The sequence below is a fragment of the Genypterus blacodes genome, unplaced genomic scaffold (assembly GCF_046128005.1).
Source record: "Genypterus blacodes isolate CSIRO-AG114 ecotype Tasmania unplaced genomic scaffold, CSIRO-AGI_Gbla_v1 ptg000057l_1, whole genome shotgun sequence".
Classification (NCBI taxonomy): domain Eukaryota; kingdom Metazoa; phylum Chordata; class Actinopteri; order Ophidiiformes; family Ophidiidae; genus Genypterus; species Genypterus blacodes.
Window position 1 is genome coordinate 843706 of NW_027466869.1, and position 24507 is coordinate 868212.

Here is a 24507-nt window from a genome sequence, read left to right on the forward strand (position 1 = left end):
AAGCTACAGACAGTGACAGAACAAGAGAGCGAGTGAGAAAGAGAGAGAGAGGGTAAAAAATATATGTAATATGTGTGTGTTGGGTGGGTGAATGGAAACACGGCAAAGGAAGTGAACAGGAAAGTAAGCAAAGGAAACAAAACCGACGTGACGTTTGGTTGGTTGGAGATGTGAAGTGCCGACGCAAAGCCGTAAAAAGAAATTGTGGTGTTTTTTACTTTCTTCTGTGGATGTGTGAGCTTGTGTATTGACTCTCTTCACTACGGTGTGACACTAATGAATGGGATTCAGTCAAACAGCTTTAACGTAATGTTCCACAAACACACAATCCCCTTGAAGGTATTCCATCCACAACCAATCTAATCTTCCCATTGCATTGGAAACATTCTACACTGACATTCCGGATTAAGATATCTTGGAATTTATCGACCAATTGAAGGATTAAAGGTGTACCAAGTGAAACAAACAAGATAGAAGCCCTAAATATCACAATTGTCCTTTGGGTTGTGATGTAAAAGAAGATGAAAATACTTTACTGTCAATGTATTTCTGTGCTTAGTTATTGTTAAGGCATTTGTGACCTTTATTTTGAAAGGGTCAGTTTGGAGCAAAGCAATTCTGAGTCATATATTAGACACTGAATGAGGGTTTGACTGCATCCCAGTTGGTATTTCTTGTTTTCCTACTCTTTTAACAATGACTGTTATAATAGATCCTGCTGCCTCACATTATAGCAGGCCTTTATTTTGTTCTTTACTTTAGAATTGATTTCACATATTTCATCAACAGGCAAGGATAAGATAAAGAAAGTTTTCCATTTCAGAATAAAAGACTTGTATTGGACCTGAGCTGTTTCAGATTTTTCCCAAAATCAAAACTGGCATCATCATCAATTGTTACAGATCAGTAAAAGTGATCGTCTTAACAAATAGTCGTGTTTAAGTCTGGTGATTTTTGATATACTTTGATTTTACCGAAAGACAGTCATTCATTGTAAATCAAAGTGAATAGTGAGTCTGCTCTAAATATGGACATTTATGATGACTGACACTGCTGTCAAAGTTATTTAACTCTCAAAATGTCAAATTCAACTTCATGCCAGTTTTAGGACTACATGACTCGAATGATTTGAATATTTATGAGCCATAGGAGACTAACAAAAATTACCATAATTGAACTGTCACTGAAAAAGACGAGATTAATCTACCAAAGACAAAATTCAGATATCATGTCCTCACAAGACAATATCTACTAACAGATTATATTTTAAAGACCGCTTGATTGTTCACTTTTATGGAATCAGAGCAATTTCTCACTCCCTTTGTTGTAACAAATCAATATTAATGCACCAACATGTCTTTTTTGGTTGTTTGTTTGTTTACTCTAGAGATATGAAGGTTTTTTGTTTTTGTCATATTCCCACATGGCATTTTCTCCGCTAAGCTTAAAGCTTTAATTTTACCGTTTACAAAATCATATCGAGTAACAAGACTGTTTTAAAAAAGCTGCTTTTTATTAAACTGCAAGTTGTGTGTAATGTAATTTCATGAAGTAATTAAAGTAATATATATGTTTAAGTAAATATAATGTAGAGTTTTTTATCGTATTGTACTGTATGATACTAAATAATAAGGCCAACATGCTTCTATATGGATCATTGCTTTGTTACTGTGAAGTTGAGACATATTAGCCTTAAGAATATTGATGAGATGTAGGTGGAAAATAAATCCAAAATAAGCTTTGTTGAGGAGAAAAAAAAATTGGTTTGATCAGAAAGCATCAAACTATGTTCACGTGGGTCAACAGTCACATTGTGGTACATGTAACACATTGAAGGAATAATTATATCCCAAATTTAATGGCCGTGCTGCTGGTGTACTGTGCCTTGTGGTGTTTGACTGTATAACTTTGTTTTGTACTGTCAAATAAAGTCCAATACATGAATTCAATTGGTACTGACCTCAGAATTTGACCGTTCCTATGTACTGACTTTTCTATGTGTCTTTGAATTGGTCACACACTAGAACACAGCAGATATAAATCAATTATCTTAATACCATAAACAAAATGAATATTCTGAAATTAAATGACTTTTTAATTATTAATCTTTAAATTCATAATTTAATCGTTCAATTTTATTCTTATAATTGTACAATTTCCTTCTAGTGAAAGCGTGCAGTTTGTTATTATAACATTTCCTTTGTGACTATTTTCACCGAAGCTCAGCAGCTGTGTCTGTATTTTTAAGTGTTCAAATGGTTTGGCCTTAAATCGAATGTCAGGATTTCTTCTCATGTCTCGAGGACGTGCTGCAGAAATGAACAGACTCATGATTCATCACAATGTTGTATTCGATATCTCAACACAAAACATCGGCTTCCAATCCTCCAAAACAGATCTATACAGGAGCACTTTCATCTAAACACAGACAGAACAAATGGAGGAAGATGAGCACAGGCCTAACCTGGTAAAGAGCAGCTATAATTGTTGTGGCCTTTGTCAAGATTGGCCGGCATGAACCTGAATCTCTCGTGTTCATTAGAGGAATCGCAAATCAATCCACACATACAGACACACACAGACACACACAGAACACTCAATACCCACAGCTGACAGTGTTTAGGAATGATTACCGCAAATGCTGTCTGGAAACATTTGCTGATTATTAACATCTGTTCTAATCACACAGAGTGGACACCATACTTTGTTTTATACTTAGACAATATGAACCATTTGACACACCTGTCAGTCAAAAGGGATACTGTGTTCGGTTTTGCACATGGGAATCCTCAATAAAACAGTCAATGGGTTTTTCCTGTTTATGCTGCAACTGTTAACTGTCAGATGTCAGATTTTTGCTGGGTGCTCCAAATGTTGTCACGATTGTACAATTGTAAAGCAAATGTAACCACCCAGGGGTTATTTGGTTTAAAAGGTACCATTATCACATCCAATATACAACAGCAATTATGTACAATTTCAGGTCTTGCCCTAGATGTTGAGACTGAAAAGATGCACACAACAAAGGAAATGGGGGTCTTTGCAGTCTTTGAATGCGTTATGCTGTATGGGGAAGATTGTCAGGATTTGATTTGACTTGTGACTTGCTTGCCTTAAAGCAAGGGTTTACTTGACTTGCTTAAGACTTGAGACTTGCTTCTGACTTGTCCATGTGGGGCTGACTCCCACCTCTGCTTCTTAATCAGAATCAGAATCAGAATCAGAATCGCTTTATTCGCCAGTTAAGTTAACACTTAAGAGGAATTTGCTCTGGTCCTTGGTGCGTACAAATAACATAAAAAAGACAACAAGAAACAACATATAAAACAACATATACGACCAGCATAATGAGTCCAATAGAGATACTACAACCCCTTATAATTAATACTTTGTTTTTACAGTACTCTCAGTTTACAGTAATACTTCACATCGGAGTATTAGGGCATTGCTCATTCAGGTCCCATGGTGTAATGGTTAGCACTCTGGACTTTGAATCCAGTGATCCGAGTTCAAATCTCGGTGGGACCTCAGTTTCCTTTATGGGGGCGGCAGTAGCCTCAGCTGGGAACTAGAGGGTAGCTGGTTGTAGACCTAGAAAGTGGACTGGTAGCTGGTGAGTTTCCAGTTTGCCTCCAGGGCACTGCCGAGGTGCCCGTGAGCAAGGCACCAAACCCCCAACTGCTCCAGGGGTGCCGTAGAATGGCTGCCCTGCACCCCCTCTGTAATGCAAGTGTTTGTGTGTGTGATATGTAAGAGGGGGTGCAAGACAAATTTCAATTGCACCTGATTTGCTCATGAATTGCATGTAATATGATAAAGAAAGTATCTTACTGTTTTGTTTCCATGGTGGTGCTACTTTTACTGACTAAAAAGATGCACATTTATATTGAAAATGAGTTTGTAGGTAAAGCATTCATTTGACTGGTATGTAGAAACAGAAGGCATGAAGGGCTTTGACTTGGTGAGACAAAGCATGAATTGAAATATGATGTATATTTGTGCTGTTGTTCTATGCTGGCACTTGTGAAATGTTATTTATTCAACACTGCCCTCTGCTGACAAAACACAGACTATATAAATGATGATAAGTATCATTTATATTGCACTGAACTCAAGCATCAGTCTAAAACATGTACAAATATCAATTGTGCATATGGGCTGAACATTAATATGCTCATTATTATGCAACAAGTATAAGACAACAAGTTTGTTTGTGTAAATATGACAACAAACAAAGTGGATTGAGTTAACAGAGCGAGTGGTTAAGTGAATGACTTTTATAACTAACTACTACAACTACTATTACTACTAATAATAATATTATAACTAATATTAATAATAGTGATGATAATAATACATAGACTGACTTTTGAAAACGTTGTATTCAATAATTATTATCATCTGTCAAACTGGATGGATTGTGAACTGCAAATGAAATTCCATAAGCAATCAAATATTCAGTTGAAATACAACCAAATATGGCAACGGAAAAACAACATAAACCATAACTCCATGACAACTATCAGAAGAACAGCATGTTACACACACCAGTAACTGAACAGAGCACCTTCGCAAGTCCGAATCCACAAAGTTTTGCAACAGTACCATCTGGTGGTTTTAAGGAAGAACCGCAGCTGGAAAGTATATCGCCACTTGCAGTGCAGTTTCCCTGTTCAGTGTGTGTGGCGCGACCAGCACACACCAGCCCTTCAACGTCACAAATGTTATATGAAATTGTGAACCATTCAGACTGATTATAATTTGACCATGGAGCTCCTGGCCCTGCAATTCAGTCGCAGCTGCTGAAAGATGACGACAATGACTTCGAGGAGTACTACTGATGGTGCTTGTGATGATGGATGATGATGATGATGATGATGATGATGATGATGATGATGATGATTATAATTATTATAATCTTATAGTTTCCTCTTGCTGGCCACAACGTTTTGCATGTGACAAATCCTCCAAAGGTTTTATGTCGTCCAGTCGTCAGGGTAGGGAAATATTGACATGCATGAGCCCCAGGAAGTGTTTGCATGATCATTAATACACACATTTATAGTGTGACACCCATGAGAGCCCTGTTGCAGCAGGAAATGGGCCACTTGAAAATAATATCCATGAAAAAAGAGCCCAGATGCAGATCTCGTTGTTCCGCAACACAGTGATTGCACACAAAACAAACATGTTTTTGTCCCAAGCTGACCCGCTTTCGGGATGTCACTGGCAACCAGGCTCTCCAATTGCTCCCTTGATGCCTAATTAACTCTCCTACAGGAGTTGCAGGAGAGTTAAACAGTGGACTCCTAACAATTTGTCTTTCTATTTATCATAACATCTCATATTTCTATGGCTCCCTGTGAGATATTTTACCACATAAACTCATTTTATTCAGGTTTTTACTTGTTTAAGAGTTCATCAGGGCTGCGTGTGTGTGAGTGTGTGTGTGTGTTCCCATAGATACACCCCCAGCAGATGAGCTCCCATGACACCAGCCTCCATGTGGGGACTACAGAGGGAGACCCGCCTGGCTGCTATTATCATCTGTGGCACAGCGGCGCACACAGAGCGGCCATAACGCTGCACCTGTTCACCTGCAGGACCCGAAGACGCATTTACGGACAGTTGACTTTTACAACTTTTCGGAGTTTTATATCTTTTTTTCATATTTTCATGCGGCAGCGTGTCTCTGAGGAGAAGGAGCTCGACGTTTTGTGCGTAATAGTTCGTTCCAGCTGCTCCACTCCATGTTTGACCAAGATGGACCATGTCAAATATGATTGTAATGGCTTAGAAACTTCTGTGTCGCATTTGGGAGCCTCCTAGTGTGATTTTGATGTAAATTAGTTTCTTAATTGCACGCAGCTGCGCCCAAAGTCTCACTTTTACGCACAGTCATGAGCTCGGAAAAGCCGAACTTTCTCTCCCAGCCGGTCGTGAAGAACCTGTTCGTGTACCGAAATGGCGACCCTTACTATGAGGCCCGCCGGATAGTTATCAACCAGAGGAGGGTGTGTAACTTTGAGACTTTACTCAGAGAGGTTACCGGCGGGATACAAGCCCCGTTCGGAGCGGTGAGGAACATCTACACACCGAGAGGAGGCCACAGGGTGGAGAGTCTGGAGAGCTTGCAGAGCGGCGAGCAGTACGTGGCTGCAGGGAGGGAGAGGTTCAAAAAGCTGGAGTAAGAATCGATGCTTTCATACTAATATGTTCAAATTATAAAATTGGAGTGGATTAATTTAAACAAACCTGTGAATGTAAGTAACTAAAAGCTGTAGAAATACCTAGAAACCTTTTTATAGTGTCAAGTTTGTTCTGACCAGTAGAACCAAAGCAGAATTAGGCAACAAACTCCTGTTAACTGTTTTCTGCTCTTTTCTTATATCTATAGAGTAAAATATTCAGAGAAGTCTTATCATTGTGTGTGAATGTATTTTGGATGTATGTTCTTGAAATCCTGTGTTAGAGACAGTTTAGTTTGAGGCTATTTGACCATATAAAGTACCTCTGCAGCTGTACTTTCATTGGCTTGCTGTGCTGTCATAGTACAATACAGTATAGGAATTGATTGGAAATTCACATGTAATGCTTTTTAGGAGACTTGTGTGGTAACAATTGCTACTATTCACTATTGATCCCTCTTAAAATTATTACAAAACCCATATCGTAGGTGAGTTGCCATTAGAAATTAACAATCATTTCTAAATCGAGTCATATTTCTCTGTTAGTAGTTTGGTTTGCATGATTGACTTTTTGTGACTCAAGTTTTTGTTTGCAGTTATTTACAGATTGGATCCAGAAAGAAAAGGATGATGCAAACTCTCCCAATGCCGGTAAGATCAGAGTGCCACTCAAACATGAGCTTGACCTCAGATCATCACGATACTGTGTCAGTCACTTTCCCTTTTCCTGAAGCAAGATGCATCAATTCAACAGTCTGTTCATTTTCCAATGGGCTGTGTGTTGCAGAATAATAAACTGGATCACAACTTTGTGTGATCAGTAGCGTTTATGTAGCATAAGAGTTCACAAATATTGGCTCAATCAATCTCTGTAAGACATGAATCTGTATTCAAAGTTTGATTGTTTGGTACCATCACAGAACAAATATATACCAATCATATTTTATTAATGTTTGAAAACATGCAGCTTAAACTAAGGAATGCACATCTCACTGTTAAACTATCTAAATCTATCCAGTTAGATAATAGCTGCATCTGTATGTATGTATCACATGTATATAATGTTTAATCGACGTTAGCAAGAAAGTGCACCTGTGGCAAGTCCTCACTCTAAGCCACATGGGAAAGAGAACTGTGAAGTACAGAGGAAGCCACCAAAGAAATGTCACCACGTCCAACCCTGTAATGCAGTTGCTGAAATAAGCTTCTCCATGACTAAAACCTTACTCAGTCCTACCGTCAACATTTGAAACTGCCACTAGATGCAAGATAGATGAGGATGTGGGAACTTTTCGACTACCCAACACCCCCCGCCCTGTCTGCTACGTGCACGTGTGTCAAACTCCTGCTCTCCTCCCCGCTGCCACACTGAGTTAAAGGCTTAGAGAAGATCACTGAAGCGAGGTGTTATGTTTGGTCATTCCTCTCCATTCTTGCCTGTGAAGAATCACTTTGTTGTGGTATCACTTTGCCATGCATTATTTATTTATGGATCATAATCATGCCTCAGTCAATGCATCTTTAATCACCAGCTACAAAGTCACCGGCAAAACAAGAGCGGCTTAAAGTCACATAACCCTGCGGCTTGTGTCAACAGGTCCTCTTTCCATGTTACAGCTGCCTTTTAGCCTTCTGACTCTGTTATCAGTGTCATTCAGCCTCATCACCATGTCACATATTGATATAACATTATCAGCGATGATGATGATTGTTTCACTCTGCGTCAGAAACACACTGGATGGTATTCACACACATTTGAAACAATTTTCCAGTGATACGCAGTTCAAAGAATGTATTTTGAATCCATGGCTTGTTTGAAAATACATGTTCTTAAGACTGTAACTCATTATAATCTGTGCTGTCGTCTGTATACACACTACAAATCTACACAAGTCAGACTGTTGAAGGTGAAGATGCTTAACAAGTCCGTTTAAGCGCACACGTACTGCCACACAAAGGTCAGAGTAACTGATATCCTGTCTTTGGTGAATGAGAGCTTCACCAGTCACTGACCCTTAAAGATTGATGCATCATCATAATTTATAGATTTATTTTGAGGAGAACACATGATATGAGTTACTCGCACAGAAAAGTTTGATGAAAAGGATTCATATGCACGCCAAATCAATTATTAATAGTCAACTTCGTCTCAAGTTTGTAAAAACAAATGAATGTCTTCCATCAATCAACTTTTTAAAAAACTTTTTAAAAAATGTGAAAAAGCTGAAAAATGCCACACATTTCTGACTTCAACTTCAGAAAAGGAGGAGTCAGAATTTCTTGCTTTCTTCTTTAGTTATTGTTATTTTTTTGCCACAGGATAGCAAGAGGCTTGTTCATGCTGGATGACTTGGAGAGCTCCTTGTTGCCACTGTGATTACCTGACAAGCATAAAAAGAGCCAATTTGGTGACCCGGCTTCCCCCTGAGTACCTCACTTAACCTGGCTGATTGCGTAGATTAAAGCGACTATGCTCCAATAAACTGCCTTCAGCCAGCTGGGTGGCCGTGCAGTTTAGGACGTTTCATTCCGCCCTGACCTTGGTGTTGTGCTGTTTTGCTCTTTGTGTGATTGGATGAAACTAAACGCCACTGCTGTCATATTAATCTAATACTGCCACCAATTGAGCATTAATGGCAGATACAGGACAGTTTATAGGGATCTTTGCCACCAATAAAGATCAATAATTGGTACAGATTGTGGCAACTCATTTACATGCATATTTTGGTCTCACTTTGTTCTTGTTGTCATGTGATTTGGTTTCTTTTGTTATATTGAAGCTATTGGTTATGGTTCATCAGTCTTAGCGCTCCGTAAATGAGCAGCAGGGTTCTTTTTACTTTATGCTGATGAAAACAAGAATTAATTTGACATAAATAGCACATAGTAATCCCTTGCTTTGCTTGTTTGTGTTTAAAGGCAGATTGGGGCTTTAATTGGTCTCTTTTGTGCACACAATATGTGTAAGAAAAAGCATTTTATGCCAGCGATTATATGCATTGCACTGTATTGTTTCAACATTCACGACAACACTCGCACTGAATTTAGCGACAATGAGCTGTCGTTGTTTTGCAGGAAAATGAAAAAAAAAAAATGTATGGCTTAAAATATACAAAATTAGAGTAGTTGGATGGAGATTTTTATTGATAGATTTATAAAGACTGACGCACAAAAGAGGTGAACCATTTTATGGACAAAAGCAGGTGAGCTGGATCCAGGTTGGTTCCTTAATAGGAGCTGCAGGAGGGGATCAGGATCAGGTCGAAAGTCTTCATGCATTCAGTGTTTCACTAAGGACCCCCGATCTTCTGACTTTGTTAGTTTTCTGTCCATAAACCTCTTAGGGTGTAAATGTTCAGCTTCTATTCTCCACACCTCTGTTGCTAGGTTGAACACACAGACCCCAGATGACTTTTAATATTCCTCCTAGCTTATCTGCTGCTCTCACAGGATCAAAATCTTAGAGTCACAGCGTGTTGCCAGGTGTTGTGGGACGGGGAACTGGGCCGAGCTGACTTTCTTTAACCTCACAGCCTCAGGGGATTATAGAAGACTTGTTCTCTTCTTCATTATTGTCCCAGAGATCACAGCCTGATTCTGACAGCCTGTATAAGTGCGTGCGTGCGTGCGTGCGTGCGTGCGTGCGTGCGTGCGTGCGTGCGTGCGTGCGTGCGTGCGTGCGTGCGTGCGTGCGTGCGTGCGTGCGTGCATGCGTGTGCAAGTCATCATTTGTTAAAGTGGCGGCTTTAGCAAATGATGATTTACAGTATCATGCACTTGTGTTTAAGGACTAAACCAACCAACTTCAGTACTAAAAACATGTTAAAACAATAGACAGTAGCTCTGATTCTCAGTGATGCATATTCCACAGTAGAATATCAGCATTGGCCATTAAAAAGTCGCCTTTGTCCCTATGGCAACGCCTTTCTGGAAATGAGGCACCATGAGAGTGACTCCCCCTCTCCAGGCTATATATCTTGGAATAATTAAGAGTCACTTGGATGTGACTGAAGAGCACCATGAAAGTTTTACTAGTCCGTTGCCTTGACTAAATACCTCCATCGCAGCATCTTCACTGGGAAACAAGAGCTGCACTTAATTCCCGCCTGAACACACTGATCAGCCATTAAGCTTCCAGACCGAACATATGGCTTCTTTAACCATGTAATGATGAGCTAAAGGCTTTTTCTCAAATCAACCCCCGCCCTTAACGTGGATTGTAATGATTTTGGTTTATTAATAGGTTTGACACTGGACATGCCCAGTTTATACAGTAGTTGCAGTTAAATTGCATCATGCATGGAAGCTCACCACCGTGTGTGAGTTAATGTAATTTGAGATATCGTACCCTCAGCGGTAATATTTCCAGACTAACACCATCTAGGCTTCAGTATCATCCTGTGGCTTGTTGTAAAAGCTGTTAAATCCCTTTCACGTGTCTCTTGATGAATCTCATTTGGAATTAATGGTGATGTCCACCACAACCAAAGCACTCTGGACTGAAGTAAGAACACTCTGTGGGCACTCTCCCCCCCCCCCCCTTTCACCCGTCAATATGTTTCCAACCTTCACATTCCACACTGACGTATTATTATTTTACATGCATTCAATACAAAGATGTCCCAAATAAATTCTGTCGAATGGAATTCCTTTAAGCATCTTGTCATGTTGTTGTTGTTGTTGTTGTTTCAGTCCAGACCAGTGCCTCAGAGTCGATTCATTGTGTCGGCTCGATTTCTGAAACCCATCAAAGAACCGTGTGCAATATTGTAAGTTCCCATTCTGTACAGATCTCTATCTCCTTGTTAGTTAATGTGTTAGATAGTCTGATCCATTTATCACAATGGTCTATCCCAGTAGAATACAATGCCACTTCAATACCTCAACCCTTGAATTGTTGCATACACGCAGATAACAAAATGTTTTCCTCCCTCAGCGCGGTGGCAAACGGCGACTTGATCAATCCAGCGATCAGGCTCCTGATCCACCAGAAGATGCTGGACCAGTTCGAGAAAATCCTGGAGATGATCACAGAGCGGATGGGTTTGAGATGCCTGGGGGGTGTGAGAAGGTGTCACTTATGTAAACACGGCCCTAAACGTGTGCCACTCGCATGTGTCGTGGTGCAGAATATTATGATGTCATGTCTGTCTATACGTCTCGTTCAACCGGCAGCAATACATGACAGAAACTTCATACTTCTACCATATGTTCCTCCATTCTAGTTGACTTTCTCAACACACTGCTGCATCAATTTACATAGTAATGACAAAGAAACAGATTTTCCTGAAATTGCTTCATGTCACTTATAAGATTAATTATATTTTCCCCCTGTGTTATGTGGATACAAATGCATTTTGGCACAATAACAGCTGCCATTGAATGCATTTACTATCTTAATGAGGGAATATTATTATGGAGGACAAGCTACTACTCAGGTGCATGTTGTTTTTGACAAGCTGGTAAGGACACATTCTGAAAAACACTCAGACTGTGTGTATTTCTCTGTGTGTGTGTGTGTGTTCTAGCCTCTACACTTTTGAAGGCCAGCAGGTGACTGATGGGAAGCAGCTGGAGAGCGGTCAGCTCTACGTGGCTGTGGGACGAGAAAGGTTCAAGAAGCTGCCGTACAGTGATCTACTCTTCCCCAAAGCCAGAGGAGCGAGGAGGCCCAACGGGTAGGGAACCACGATTACAACGTGTAAAGACATGAACCTTAACAGCCACCTGTCCGGGCACCATGCAACTCCTAATCAACACGCCTGTAAGGGAGTTTGTCCCACCCCCCTTTTGTCCAGCCTGTTATAAAATCACTCTTGTTCATGTGAAACTGTTATTTATTTCAGGACATTTGTATTTTTTGCATTCAGTCCTGTCATTCATATTTTGTCCACCACCTCGATATGCAGCAAAAGTACACACAAGTCTGTGGCAATGCAGTAATGAAAACCTTGACATTTTGCAAATTGATATTGAATGGCTGATATTGAATTGTGTCACAGTTGCAAGCTCTTCATGCATAAAGAGGACAGAGGTGCATTTCACACCATTGCGTCTTTATTGACACTGACTGAGCCGCTTCAAAATTAATTTAAGGACCAATGTGCCCTCAGGTATTCATTTCACATTACACACCAGTTACCTGTCACAAGTGTGCTTTAATATCCTGCTGTAAGAGGAAGTATGTGGGAAAACTGGTGTGTGGGCGACCTCGGATGCTTCATGGAAACCATTTCGTCGGTGTGTGTAGGCGGTGCGGCTACAAAGGTTTTGTTTTTTTCTGCATTGTGTATGATTCTATGCACTGTTGTTAATGTATTGACTCTGTATTAACATTATTGTAAGTGAAGCTTGTCAAGCACCAGAACATGCAGAACGTTTCTCAAGACAATGACATATTTTGGATTTCATGTGCTGATTGTGTTTGTTGTGTGTTTACAGAATGAAAGCTTCATCTCTGCCGCCCATCTACAGATGCTCAAAGACAAATGGAAACGTAAATGTGCATTTGCAATCAACAAATCAATCATTACGAACCATAATAATTGGTGCTTGTTCATTTAAACCACTAAGCATGGGACTGCAATAGACAGTAGATTATTTTGGAAAATATTTAAAATTTTTATGTATTGATCATTTCTTGTGTTTTGTAGTCTAGAGAGGATTCATGGAGGTAATAGCTGATTCCCTAATATACCCTCAAACATACGTTAAGTATGCTACATTTCAAGATACAAAGTAATGAAGTGAAGTATAAAGATTCAGGTCATTTGTAAACTCATTCATTATGTAAATCCAGGTTAAAAAACAAACAAGCAGAGATGCAGTCAGCAAAAGTGGCTTTAATTGAATAGGAAAGTGGACTTAACTGTATACAGAATGTGTTTTCTGTAATATGCATACATTAGCATTGACCATGTCCTGCACAAAGTCTCTCTTAGCTGACGTAGACCTCCATACCCCACAGGGCAAGACTGTGCTTCGAAGCAGTGATAGCGGAGACTCCAAGACTTTTCCTCCAGCCCAACCCAGCAGCAGCAAAGAGCACCTGTCCTCCATCGTGCGAGAGATCTCACAGGCCAGACTCATCTCCCTGAGGAAGAAGAGGAGCGGGCAAAGCATGTCACTGAGCGTCAATGACAACGGTATGAAATGAGGAAGTGTGGTGACCTGACACATGGGGATGCATTGTGGCTGCCTTGGTAAAATCTTGCTGCAAAATAATGAAATTAACTACTGTGTTTCTACACACACCAAGCCGCTCTGTGCTCCCAGACTTTAGGTTCTTTCATTTTGTGCTGGTGGGATGAAGTCGTCTTACTGCAGTCACACTGTCATGGAGTGACATTTGAATCATTTAATCACATTTTTTTTTCACCGTCAAGTAATTTTCTCCGTACAAAGAAAGGCGGCAGTGCCAAGGTCCTGCCTTCACGCTGTGTGTGTGTGAGTGTACAGCGCACATAGGATGAATGAAAGAAAGGAAGAACATGATGTAATGCCTGGCCTAGAAATCTTATATAACCTGCAGCTCCCTTAAATGGCCACATCGTGGCACTGTTGCTCTGTGGTAACTACTGGAGGCGAGTTCAGAATGATGACACTCGCCACTATAACAAGAAACACATTACATCATCTTCAAACCTTATGATTAATCTGTCCTTATGTTCAGCAAAAACTCCAGATCGCCTGCTCCACTCCACTTTTGTGCTAATTAACAGCTGCCATTGTTTTCCGCATCCTTAAAAATTTCTGCAGGGATCCGACCAGACACGATAAATTCATTATAAGATATAAAGTCAAATTGATTGGGTGTTACATAAAACATTTTTTTTCTCACCCATTACCCAAAGTTTACTGTGAAGAACATTTTAAAGTTTGCGCCCCTCGCCTTCGATCAGCGGTGTGAATAACATTACGTCATCCTGTGGCTCATGATAGATGTTGCCTGTTTGCTTCTCTGCTCGGAGAGTTGACAACAGAAGACCTAAGGAGCGTGGAGAATTGTGTCTGTGGTTTAGGGGAGCTGGCATTTTGCATCAAAAGAGAGGAGTGTGTGTGTGTGTGTGTGTGTGTGTGTGTGTGTGTGTGTGTGTGTGTGTGTGTGTGTGTGTGTGTGTGTGTGTGTGTGTGTGTGTGTGTGTGTGTGTGTGTGTGTGTGTGTGTGCTCATGTGAGAGCTGTAATGTCATCCTCCAAATCCTCTGTACATTAGATTGTGCTGCTTGTCACAATACAGGCATGGGAGGCGAGGTTGCATTATTGGTCTCCTTGGTTGACATTGACCAAAGATTAAATTAAACAGACGGACGGCACAGACAACAGGATCAGGCATTAGATAAGATGGTTTGAATGGCTTAGATAACATATCACTTACTCATGCACCCTTCAATGTTTGACCTACAACGTCTGCTGCCGCCAAACGCCATGGTGTTTACCAGAAATAATATTTTGTTTACTAGCCGTCTGCAGTCCTCTGTCCGTGGTGCTGAATGCATTTTGCATAAGGTTGTGATTGATTTATTTTCCAATGACAAAAGTGCTGATGTCATCGCTCCCAGAAACAAATTAGTTCCGTACCCATTAGCTTTCCAAATGCAAATCGGTTTAGTGCTGTGGTGTGTCGGTCCACTTTAACTTCCCAGTAAGAACATTGTGTCATCTTTATTTATTCAGCACGTAGAGTTTTTATATGTGTGTGTGTGTTATTTTCCCTTTGGGGAATCCTGCTCTGGTTTGGTATGAGGTAAAGGCATTCCAGTGCCAGAGGAACGCAGCCAAAAACACCGGCTGACTGGCAGCGACGACGGAAAGAGCAAAGCGCCAAGCCCAGACTTTAGATCTCCGGTGTGCTGGAACACAGGAACGAAAACAAAAGATCATTATGAAGGTGTCATATCATGATAAAGATATTTGGGGGGGGGGACGAGGAGAGGAGAAGAGACAAAATGACACAAAGTGACCCTGTAACTTGAGATTCTCCCTCTGTTCTGTGCAGACTGTGTCGCGACAGGGAGGTTACTGCCTCCACGTGCGTGTGTGTGCGCGTGTGTGCTTGTGCGCGCCAATCCATTACTCACTGTCTATCAGCTGCGGGGAAGCAGCCTAAGCATAACTGAAACAGTTTCTGACTTTTCCGCTTCATTAGAGTGAACACAGTGGTGAGAGACAGCAGAGACGAGGGAGCGGCAGGGCGGGAACTCATGCAGCAAAGGTCACCAAATTCATTAAAACTTCTATCACAACGATATTCGGCTTGGCCTATTTAACCAACAAGATGTACTGCCTGCCTGCCTGCCTGCCTGCCTGCCTGCCTGCCTGCCTGCCTGTGTGCTGTGCTTTGAGCTTGATCAGTGTGGAAAAAAGTATTTTTAAAGCAACAATCCTTTTCTTGCTGTCCTGAAAAAAACAAACGGGACTAATTTTATGTTTGTTGGTTAATAGAATAAGAAAAGAGGAAGTGGTTGGATGTGTATGGCCTGTGAGGGAGGAGAAGATGTAAAGGGAAGAAGAGGGAGTGAAGGGAGAAACGGCACAGATGAAAGCAGGTGAACGTGTGAGGACGGAGATGACAAGCGAGAGGAAGAGGCACGCAGGTATAATCAAAGCGGGTGAATGCGATGAATACGGCGAGGCGGTAGAGAATGAGTGGGTTGGACATAATATGGAAGAGTAGAGGGATGGGTGGGGTCTGGATAATTGCCTTTCATTTGGATAATCTCTCCATTTAGAGTCATCAAAGCAGGATTTTACTTGCCTCTGCCCCTTGCTGGGACCAAATTGCCCCTCTGAAAATCAACAAAAGAGCCTGGAGAGAGAGAGAGAGAGATAGGGAGAGAGGGGGGGGGGTTACATTTAGAGAGGGAGAGCGAGGGAGAGGGAGAAAGAGGGAAGGGTGTCTACTGATTATCCGGACTCCTCTTACATGCCTGCATGCTTGCATTAATGAGAGGGCACACTACTGTAGCCCAGGAGGTGTGTGAGTGTGTGTGTGTGTGCGCTCAGGTCTGCTCTGAACATGATTGGTGTCTGTCAAAACAAGCAAATTGCCCCTTTAGCTAATGGTGAGCACGGGACCACAGACTATTTAAATATGACATTTACACGGCAGCCTGGACTCGGCAGTCATTAGGCGACTGGAGTTTGGCTGGTTGTTTTGCAGAGACGACGGCGTCAACACGCAAGAGGATGTTTTGTTTTTGTGTAGAGACTTGATGAAGTGAACAGGAAATCCAGTTTAAAATAATGTGGATTGAGTTGTCAGCCGTTGGAAACACGGCGACACAATTACAACGCAATTCAAAGACTTTATGAAGTGAGTTTTCTTGGACCCCCTGACCTTTGACCCTTTGATCCCCAAACCATCGTGCTAGAACAACACATGATATCACAGAGATGCTACAGCTGTTCTTTATTTGTAAAGGACCTACAGCCACCAGATTGGAACAGAATGGGTGAAGCTGAACACACTCATCTAGTGAGCAGCTCTGTGAGGTTTGTAGATGCACTTACAGGAAATCCAATCATGAGAACAACTGCAGCACTGACGAACCATTCAGAGCTTCAACCAGCTGCACTTCACATTGGACATAAACAGTGTTTTCACTCACTCACTCACACATATGTTGGATCTCTCTTTAGCCCTCTGTATTAATTAATTAATAAGGTGTGTGTGTGTGTGTGCGTGTGCGTGTGCGTGTGCGTGTGTGTGTGTGTGTGTGTGTGTGTGTGTGTGTGTGTGTGTGTGTGTGTGTGTGTGTGTGTGTGTGTGTGTGTGTGTGTGTGTGTGTGTGTGTGTGTGTGTGTGTGTGTGTGTGTGTGTGTGTGTGTGTGTGAGAGAATGAGTTCCAGGTGATTCTGCCAGTGGAACTACAGAAACCTCAAGGACACACACTTTACACAAAACCTCCCGTCCTCAATAGGCTGCTGCCTCTTTTGTATGCAGCAGATGTCGAGTTCACTACATGCTACATGACAGATCCGCATTGTGCTCGCTGCCTTTATTTACCATCTAAGATAATCTGACTCCCAGTCAAAGAGTTTCAATGTTTTTAGATTTTCGTTCTTTTTCAGAAACGTATTAACAATCCAAATTGAAACCTTTCTCTTTTTTCAGAGGTTTTGTTGATTTGGATATGAGAGACAGGATAATTAGTGTGTGTGTGTTTGTGTGTGTGTGTGTGCGCGCGCGCACTTCTCCACGTGCACAAGGCAACCAGCCAGATCAACCTTCTGCCCGTGGTGTCATGAAATGTGATGCAGCCTTGGGGAATTAGCCGTGTTAGACGTATTTCTATCGTCTGTCACAGCCAAACAGGGTTGAAAACATCGTTGGGAGGCAGGAGGCATGTACACAAAGATGCTATGTCTTTAAACTCTGCGTGTGTGTCAGAAGAGGCTCGACGAGGATGAGAGAAGGCGTTTTTTTAAAGCGTGTGTGTATGTGTGTGTGTGTGTGTGTGTGTGTGAATGTGTTGCATTTGAATGGGTGCAAACGCTCATATGTCACATTTCAGACAACATCTTCCACATCCCTCCTTCATTCTCCCTCTCCTTTCATCTTCCCCTTTTCAACCGCAGCAGCAAAAGGCTCCTCGTGACCCTTTGATGCAGGATTACTGGATTAAAGTGCAGGGTAGCCGTATTAATCTGCCACATTAATCTGTTAACAAGTGTTCCAGTTGTGACATACAACAGTGCCGGCTGTGACATATAAAGTGTAACATGTGACACTTTAAGCGACATACATTTCCTTAATGTCTGTCACTTCTAATCGAGCTCGCTCTACATGTCTGGCCTCCTTTTTCTTTCCCAGGCTGAGCTCCTGAACGCACATCTGAAGCATCGAGATAGAAGCATCAGCGCTCGCAGGGTTTTGATGGGAAACAAGGCGGCAGTATGGATGACACGAGTAAATGTCAGGCGTTTTACTGCGCGACTTATCTCACAGGCTTACAAAGCTGCGAAATGCTATTTTGGTTTTAGTGACCTGCATCTGAGCGTGTGAAGAGTTTCATTTAATTCACCTTTTCACCTCCTCTGCCTTTGGGACCTTTGCAAGTAAATCTGCTACATTCTACAACAGCAGTTCTCAAATTGTGGGACGTGTTCCATCAATGGTACATAGAGCGCCTCTAGTGGTGCAGCTGCAGGTAATAAAACAATTAAAAATCAATGGAAATTCCGATATTGTGGAGAGACACTTAGAGTCGGTGGCTTGTTGCTGTGGCGATACTTGATTCCAAAAGTTTGAAAACCAGTGGAATAAAACAGTGAAGACAAATGATTTCAGATAAGAGAAAACAGAACAGCCCCATAAATGATGTGGTTTTAAAGAAGCCGTGACCTTTATAAATATTAAACCTCTGCTAATAAGGTCAAAGAAACTTGCATCTTCTCTCCACTGCAGACAAAGTTTCCTCCATAATTTATGCACATGCACACTGGAAGAGAATGGCCAAACCTCAACATAATAAAGGACGCGATGCATCAGGCGTGTATTTGTAATAAATGTCACAGCAGACGTCAGTGTGTGACTGAATGTGAGTGGGACACATTCATCTACAAATGGAAGGTATACAGAAATGACCCACATTTAATATTTAATAACACTGCCAGACTCTGTGCATATATGCAAAGCTGTGGATATCCATTCATTTAGCTGAAATATGAGCTATAAGACAACAATTTAGCATTTAAATGAATAAGCATTGCGTCTGTGACCATTTGTTGAGTGTAAACGAGGCACCCAGACTTGTTTGCGTGTTGTTAGAGTTGTTGTGAATGACAGAATGTTGGACGGTTTCCGATGTAATGATGATCATAGCTCCCCTCTGTGTTTCCTCATCTGCTTCACCAATTGGAATTTCTTTTTTTCCCCAGCACCAAATCGCCACCAGCTGGGCGTCCATCATGGCCGGCCTGTGGGTGGCACTCTGTGTTTAAACAGGACCCCACTCTGTGACCGGACTCCAAGGCTCTGTGCTGACAAGCCATAATTGCCGTTCGGAGTTACTACCCGTGTTATTTTACGCCCAGCGATAACTCAGCCGGGCGCTCAGTGTGGTAAATCAGCTGGCTGTGAATGAGCCATATACAGTGTATATATGCTGATTTACAGGGAGTGATTTAGGGACATTAGGTATGTAGAGCTAATACCCTGGAAGTAGAATGGGCTGAGGCTGATGACACGGCATCAGTGATTTGGTTTGTAAGCATCAGCTCACAGAGTAATAAAGCAGTGATTTGTATGTATTCAACATTACAACACTCGTGTTAAGGGCTTTGGCTTTGAAAAGTGTTTTAGAAACCTTCAGAACTCCACTGGTGCATGTAGGAATGTATAGAACGGACAGTGATTCATCACATGCTACAACAAGATTGATTGGTTCCAAGACTGTCTGAAGTTGGTTTTTCGTCTTTGTTGGCAGAATGACCTTTGATTTCCAGCTTAGAGTGTCCTGATAAGATGGTAAACAGTGTCAGAATCAGCCTGCTGTGGATGTTAGGGGGTTAACATTAGCCCGCTTCACAGAATCAGAAAAGACATCTACACATTAAATGCCACTCACGATCTGTCATTGCGCCAAAGTGATGTGATGTCCCTCGAGCCTTTAGCCTTGAGGCCCAGGGATCTCCAGTTCCATTCATGATTTACAACCTGATTATAGTTGAACATACTTACAAATGTGTTTTAATATTATATTTATTGAGTTCACTTTGAGGTCAGTTCACTCATTATTTGTCCCACAGTGACATAACAGCATCAGGAAAGCCAGAAACATACTCATGCACATTATCATCTATATATTGCTATATGTATACAGTGAAATCATTGTATTACTATTCATATGCTGGTTACCTCATAGCAGCTCATTCAGCTTTCCAGTCCCCAAAAATGTGTCCCTTTCCTCTCCAGTAGCATGACACATTGCTGCATTCAGGAGGTGTTAACATTGTGTCATTTGTCGTCAGAGCTGCAGATGTTGTGGAGAAGACACGGCCACATGTGAGAAGATATACAATGTGTTTATGTAATTCAGTATTTACAGCGCCAGTCTTTTTATTCATGACAAGCGATTCATTGTCCATTAAGCGCAAAGCTTCAGACGATGATTTCCTCCCCTGCTGGGTTTAAGCTCTTTCCATCTTCTGTGCACAAGAGAATACTGGCGTAAATCCCATTTATTCTCCACAAGCAGGGAGAATTATACCTGTTTGCTGACTCTGTGCCATGACTTTCAACATAAAACGCCAAATATAAGCCCATGATGAGATGAGAAGAATGTGTTGTGGCAGCTTGTTGACAGCGTAGTTCAGTTTCTGGGTTCATGTGAGTACGACGAACCACATGGGGGGAAACACGTTGTTGTTTTATTAATTAAGTTTATTAATCTGATTTCGTAAACATCTCATGGAATACTGGTAACAGCATGTTACCTGTTGTAAACTCTGTGGGCTCCTGGCGTGTTGGGCGGTTTGAGATGGAATTGGAAAAGCACATCAAATGGAAAAGCGGATCAAAGAAAAATGGTGAAACATTATTTGGTAGCTGAGGTGCAGGGATGGTGATCAAGGCAGTAAAGTAAAATCCTGTATGTGTGTGTGCGTGTGTGTGAGAGTTAAGCTCCTGCTATCATTTACTCAAATATGTGTTTTTCTGAAAGAGAACTAATGGATAAACATCAACGCAGCTGTGTACATTTTTCTTATTTATAGCTCTACCTTTCACACACATGGCAGGAGCAACCATTTATTTGAAGAATAATATCCACTTAGTTGTTTCCCTTTTTATTTAACCTCACACTGAACTGAAATATAAGCTTGTGTGTGTATGAAAAAGAATTTCGTGCTCGGTATGCATGTGTGATGTGTTTTGCATGAACGGATCTGTGAAAACCCACATGTGTACGTGTGTGTGTGAGAAAAGACGGATACATGCTCACTAGCACCGCCATACACCAAACTCTGCATTCATTTCCAAGACCAGACCCCAAATCTCCTGGATTTAATGAAGAAGCGAGAAAGGGAGACTCTAAATATTGTATTTAATTTGATTTAGCATTTTCATGAGCCTGTGCCTCGTCCTCAAATCACTTTAAGATGTTTAGAGTCACCCACTGCTTACTGCTTACACTCAATCCTTTGCCCTTGTTGTTAATGAATGTGGGAGATTTCCATAAAATATTCTCAAAGATGTCTGCTATTATTACGATAACATTTCATCTTCCCCATAGCTAAACCTCCATCAGTTTTGCATTTGAAATGCATTAAACGTCTCCATAAACTGCTAATCTCTACCCGAGCCATTTTTCTTCTTTAACTGGTATGTGCAGAGAGGGAAACTAATATTAAAGACTTTAATTACTCTCTCTCTTTTTTATACTTTTCTCTCTTATTTCTGACTTGAAATTTCAGTCAAAACAAGTGTGTAATTATGTTGTTTACCAGACCGTGCAGTTGTATTCCTCTTATGATGCTTATAGGGTTAATTGCTCCAAGCCCTTGGATGCACGTATTCACATGAAAACTAAAAACCCTGTGTGTTAATTTTGCACTCCAACAAACCTGCTTCACTGAGCTGATTGCTTCAATTGAAACGAGTGTGTAGCCGGTAATATATTTAGGAAGTAATGTCTTCATATAAACACGAGTATCCATAGTATCACTATGCAGTAAATGAGGGCAGGTGTAGATATAGATTAGAATATTACTAAAGCTTACCCTTCTGTAACCAGGTGCAATATTTAGTCTCTAGTAAAATACATACACATAATAATAACATCTTACATTTTACATCATGTTTTATTGTGACATTTTCAACCTGTACAAAGACCATAAAAAGCAAAGATATAATGAAATAGTTAGACTTAGAGTTATGACATTACATAGTGTAAACAGTAAAAGCAGTGCATATGGTATCTACTACTAAATGTATAGAATAAATAAGAGATATGTGAATACATAAACCTTCAGGAATGGACAGCACAGGGGAAAAATATAAAAGAATCGCCCTAATTGGGTTGAATAATGAGTTTTATTGTGGCAGTGTTCAACATAGAAGCATTTAAATTGGTCAGTAAGATAGAAAAATGTCTTTCAAGGGACAATAACTCCATGAAGATAGATTCTTGAGATTTACTCTAATCTTGCATACAATATTGATAAAGATGATGATGACGATGATGATTTGACATTTATATTCTGACCTTCATCCCCAGCATTCATTATTTAGCTTGCCTCGATGTGGCACACTGTCCATTGTCTGGGGAAGTTGTTTACATGGAGTAAGAACTGTAGGTGTGTTCTTTTCTTTCACCACTAGGTGTCACTGTTGCGCTGTGCTTGTCCAAACCACAGCTGTCAAATAAAAGCTGTATATTTCCAACAAGTCACTCACTAAATGGTGAATAAAAGCTGCCGTTTTTACAGGAGGGATTATATGGATTTATGAAATGATGTAATGGGATTTGATTGGGTGTAACCCAGTAAAACTACATTAGAGAATGAAAAACGGAGTTTTTGCTCTGACACCAGTAATAAGAATACTTTATTCAAGAGTAAACACACGTTTAGACTTCTCCTTGTTCGCAGGAGAAGTCTCAGCTCTTTTGTGTTGCTTAATTTAGAAGGATGACTGTGATAACTAAACTTCTGTATTATCTTTGTTCCCAGATGACCTGGACACAAAGGGTGATGATGGAAACAATGAAAACAAAACCCCTCAAGACCAGCCAGATGAAGAGGTGTAGATTCTTCTTTTCCTTTTTCTTCTTCTACAACAGGATGTTATGAATTGCCTGTTGTCTCTACTGTATGCTGACTGTGAAAACACAAATGCCATAAAATGATTTTACAATATTTAGAGCGATAAACTGTTTATGTGCAATTGCATTACAGAAACCTGTGACCGAGGATACAGTGTGTGCTGAGGAAAAGGAAACGGCAGGACCGAAGGAGGAGTCTTCACCTGAAAACGGCCTGAAAGAAGATAAGGAAGAGGAGGGGAGCCAAGAGCCAAATATGAAAACAGAAGGAGAAGCAGGAACCAACTTGGTGAATGGAGGAGGAGGGGATGAGAAGGAGGAAGAGGAGGAGGTGAAAGAGGAAGTAAAGGAGGAGGTGAAAGAAGAAGTGAAGGAGGAGGTGAAAGAAGAAGTAAAGGACGTCAGAGATGAGAGTAACAAGAAGGTTAAGCGAAAGGAGCAAGTGCTTAGCAACCACACCTCTGAGGAAGACAAACATGTAGAAAATGAGAAGAAATCTAAAGAGAGTGGAGATGGGGAGAGAGGGAGCAAAGACCTGGTCAATGGGTTAAACACAGAGAAGGGAGGCAAAGAAAAAGCGAATCAGGACGAGCCGGGGAGCATTCAGACAACAGATAACAAGACCAACGAGAGCGATGGCAGCAGCGGCAGCGGCAGCAGCAGCAGTAGCAACAGTAACCAGGAGGAGGATGCAACCAACACAAAAGAGAGTGATAAAGAAGAGTCAGGGGAAGAGGAGAGGAAGGATAATGGAGAGATCAATGAGAAAGATGCTGATGAGGAACACAAAACAGGGGAGGAGACTGAGGAGAAGAATCCAGCCAAAGAAAATGGGGAAACGGGTGAGAACGACATAGGAAAGAATCACAATAAACCAGATGATGAAAGCAAAGAAGGGAAAGATTGAGAGGGAAAGTTTTGAGACTTAAGTAAGCAACAACCTACAATATAATCTAACATGAGGGCAGAGCAAATCCATAGAAAGCAAAGCAAGACTAGAATCAAAACAATGTTTCACCACATGGCCTGGTAGAGTCTGTTGAGAGGAGAACACACACGATAATGAGCCAGTAGCTGCAAAGTGACCTTAAGGGTTAAAAACAGATACAGCTATTTTATTCACGCAAATATTTTTCAAGATTATTCCCGAAATCATAGCAAATATGATCCTATAATCCAACTTTAATGTATCTATTGTTGTGAGCCAATTGTGATTGTAGTGAGTGATGTGAGAAATTAAAAATATATACAGTATATATATAAATATATGATTCATATTTATTTTCAATTGTGTACAATTATGTTAGATAATTATTTTCTAGATAATTTTTGTACACACACGTATGTATGGTATTTTTAAGAACGATAGTATGATGTGTTAGGAAGTACAATGAGGAGCTGTATGTGTAATAATGTAAGCGTGTGTGTTTGTGTGTGTGGATGTTCAGCTCAGTCTATCATTGAAATGTATTTTATCAAGCTGCTTCAAGTCACAGAGCTTCAGATGTAGCAGATGCACATTTATTTATATTGTACCCAGAAAATAAAGAAGTA

General features: G+C 40.9%; 1 protein-coding gene and 1 non-coding gene across 2 annotated transcripts; both read left to right on the forward strand.

Moving 5' to 3' along the window:
* The first annotated feature begins 3456 nt into the window (after positions 1-3456).
* Positions 3457-3528, forward strand: trnaq-uug (transfer RNA glutamine (anticodon UUG)). Its single transcript has one exon. It is a non-coding gene; the product is annotated as a tRNA-Gln (tRNA).
* Positions 3529-5517: 1989 nt separating this feature from the next.
* Positions 5518-24507, forward strand: LOC143002537 (uncharacterized). The gene is made up of 9 exons (XM_076152688.1): positions 5518-6187; positions 6785-6839; positions 10881-10957; positions 11125-11259; positions 11717-11866; positions 12630-12684; positions 13156-13333; positions 22862-22932; positions 23087-24507. Exons 1-9 carry the CDS (start codon positions 5901-5903, stop codon positions 23858-23860), a joined length of 1782 nt encoding a protein of 593 aa, XP_076008803.1. The 5' UTR covers positions 5518-5900; the 3' UTR covers positions 23861-24507.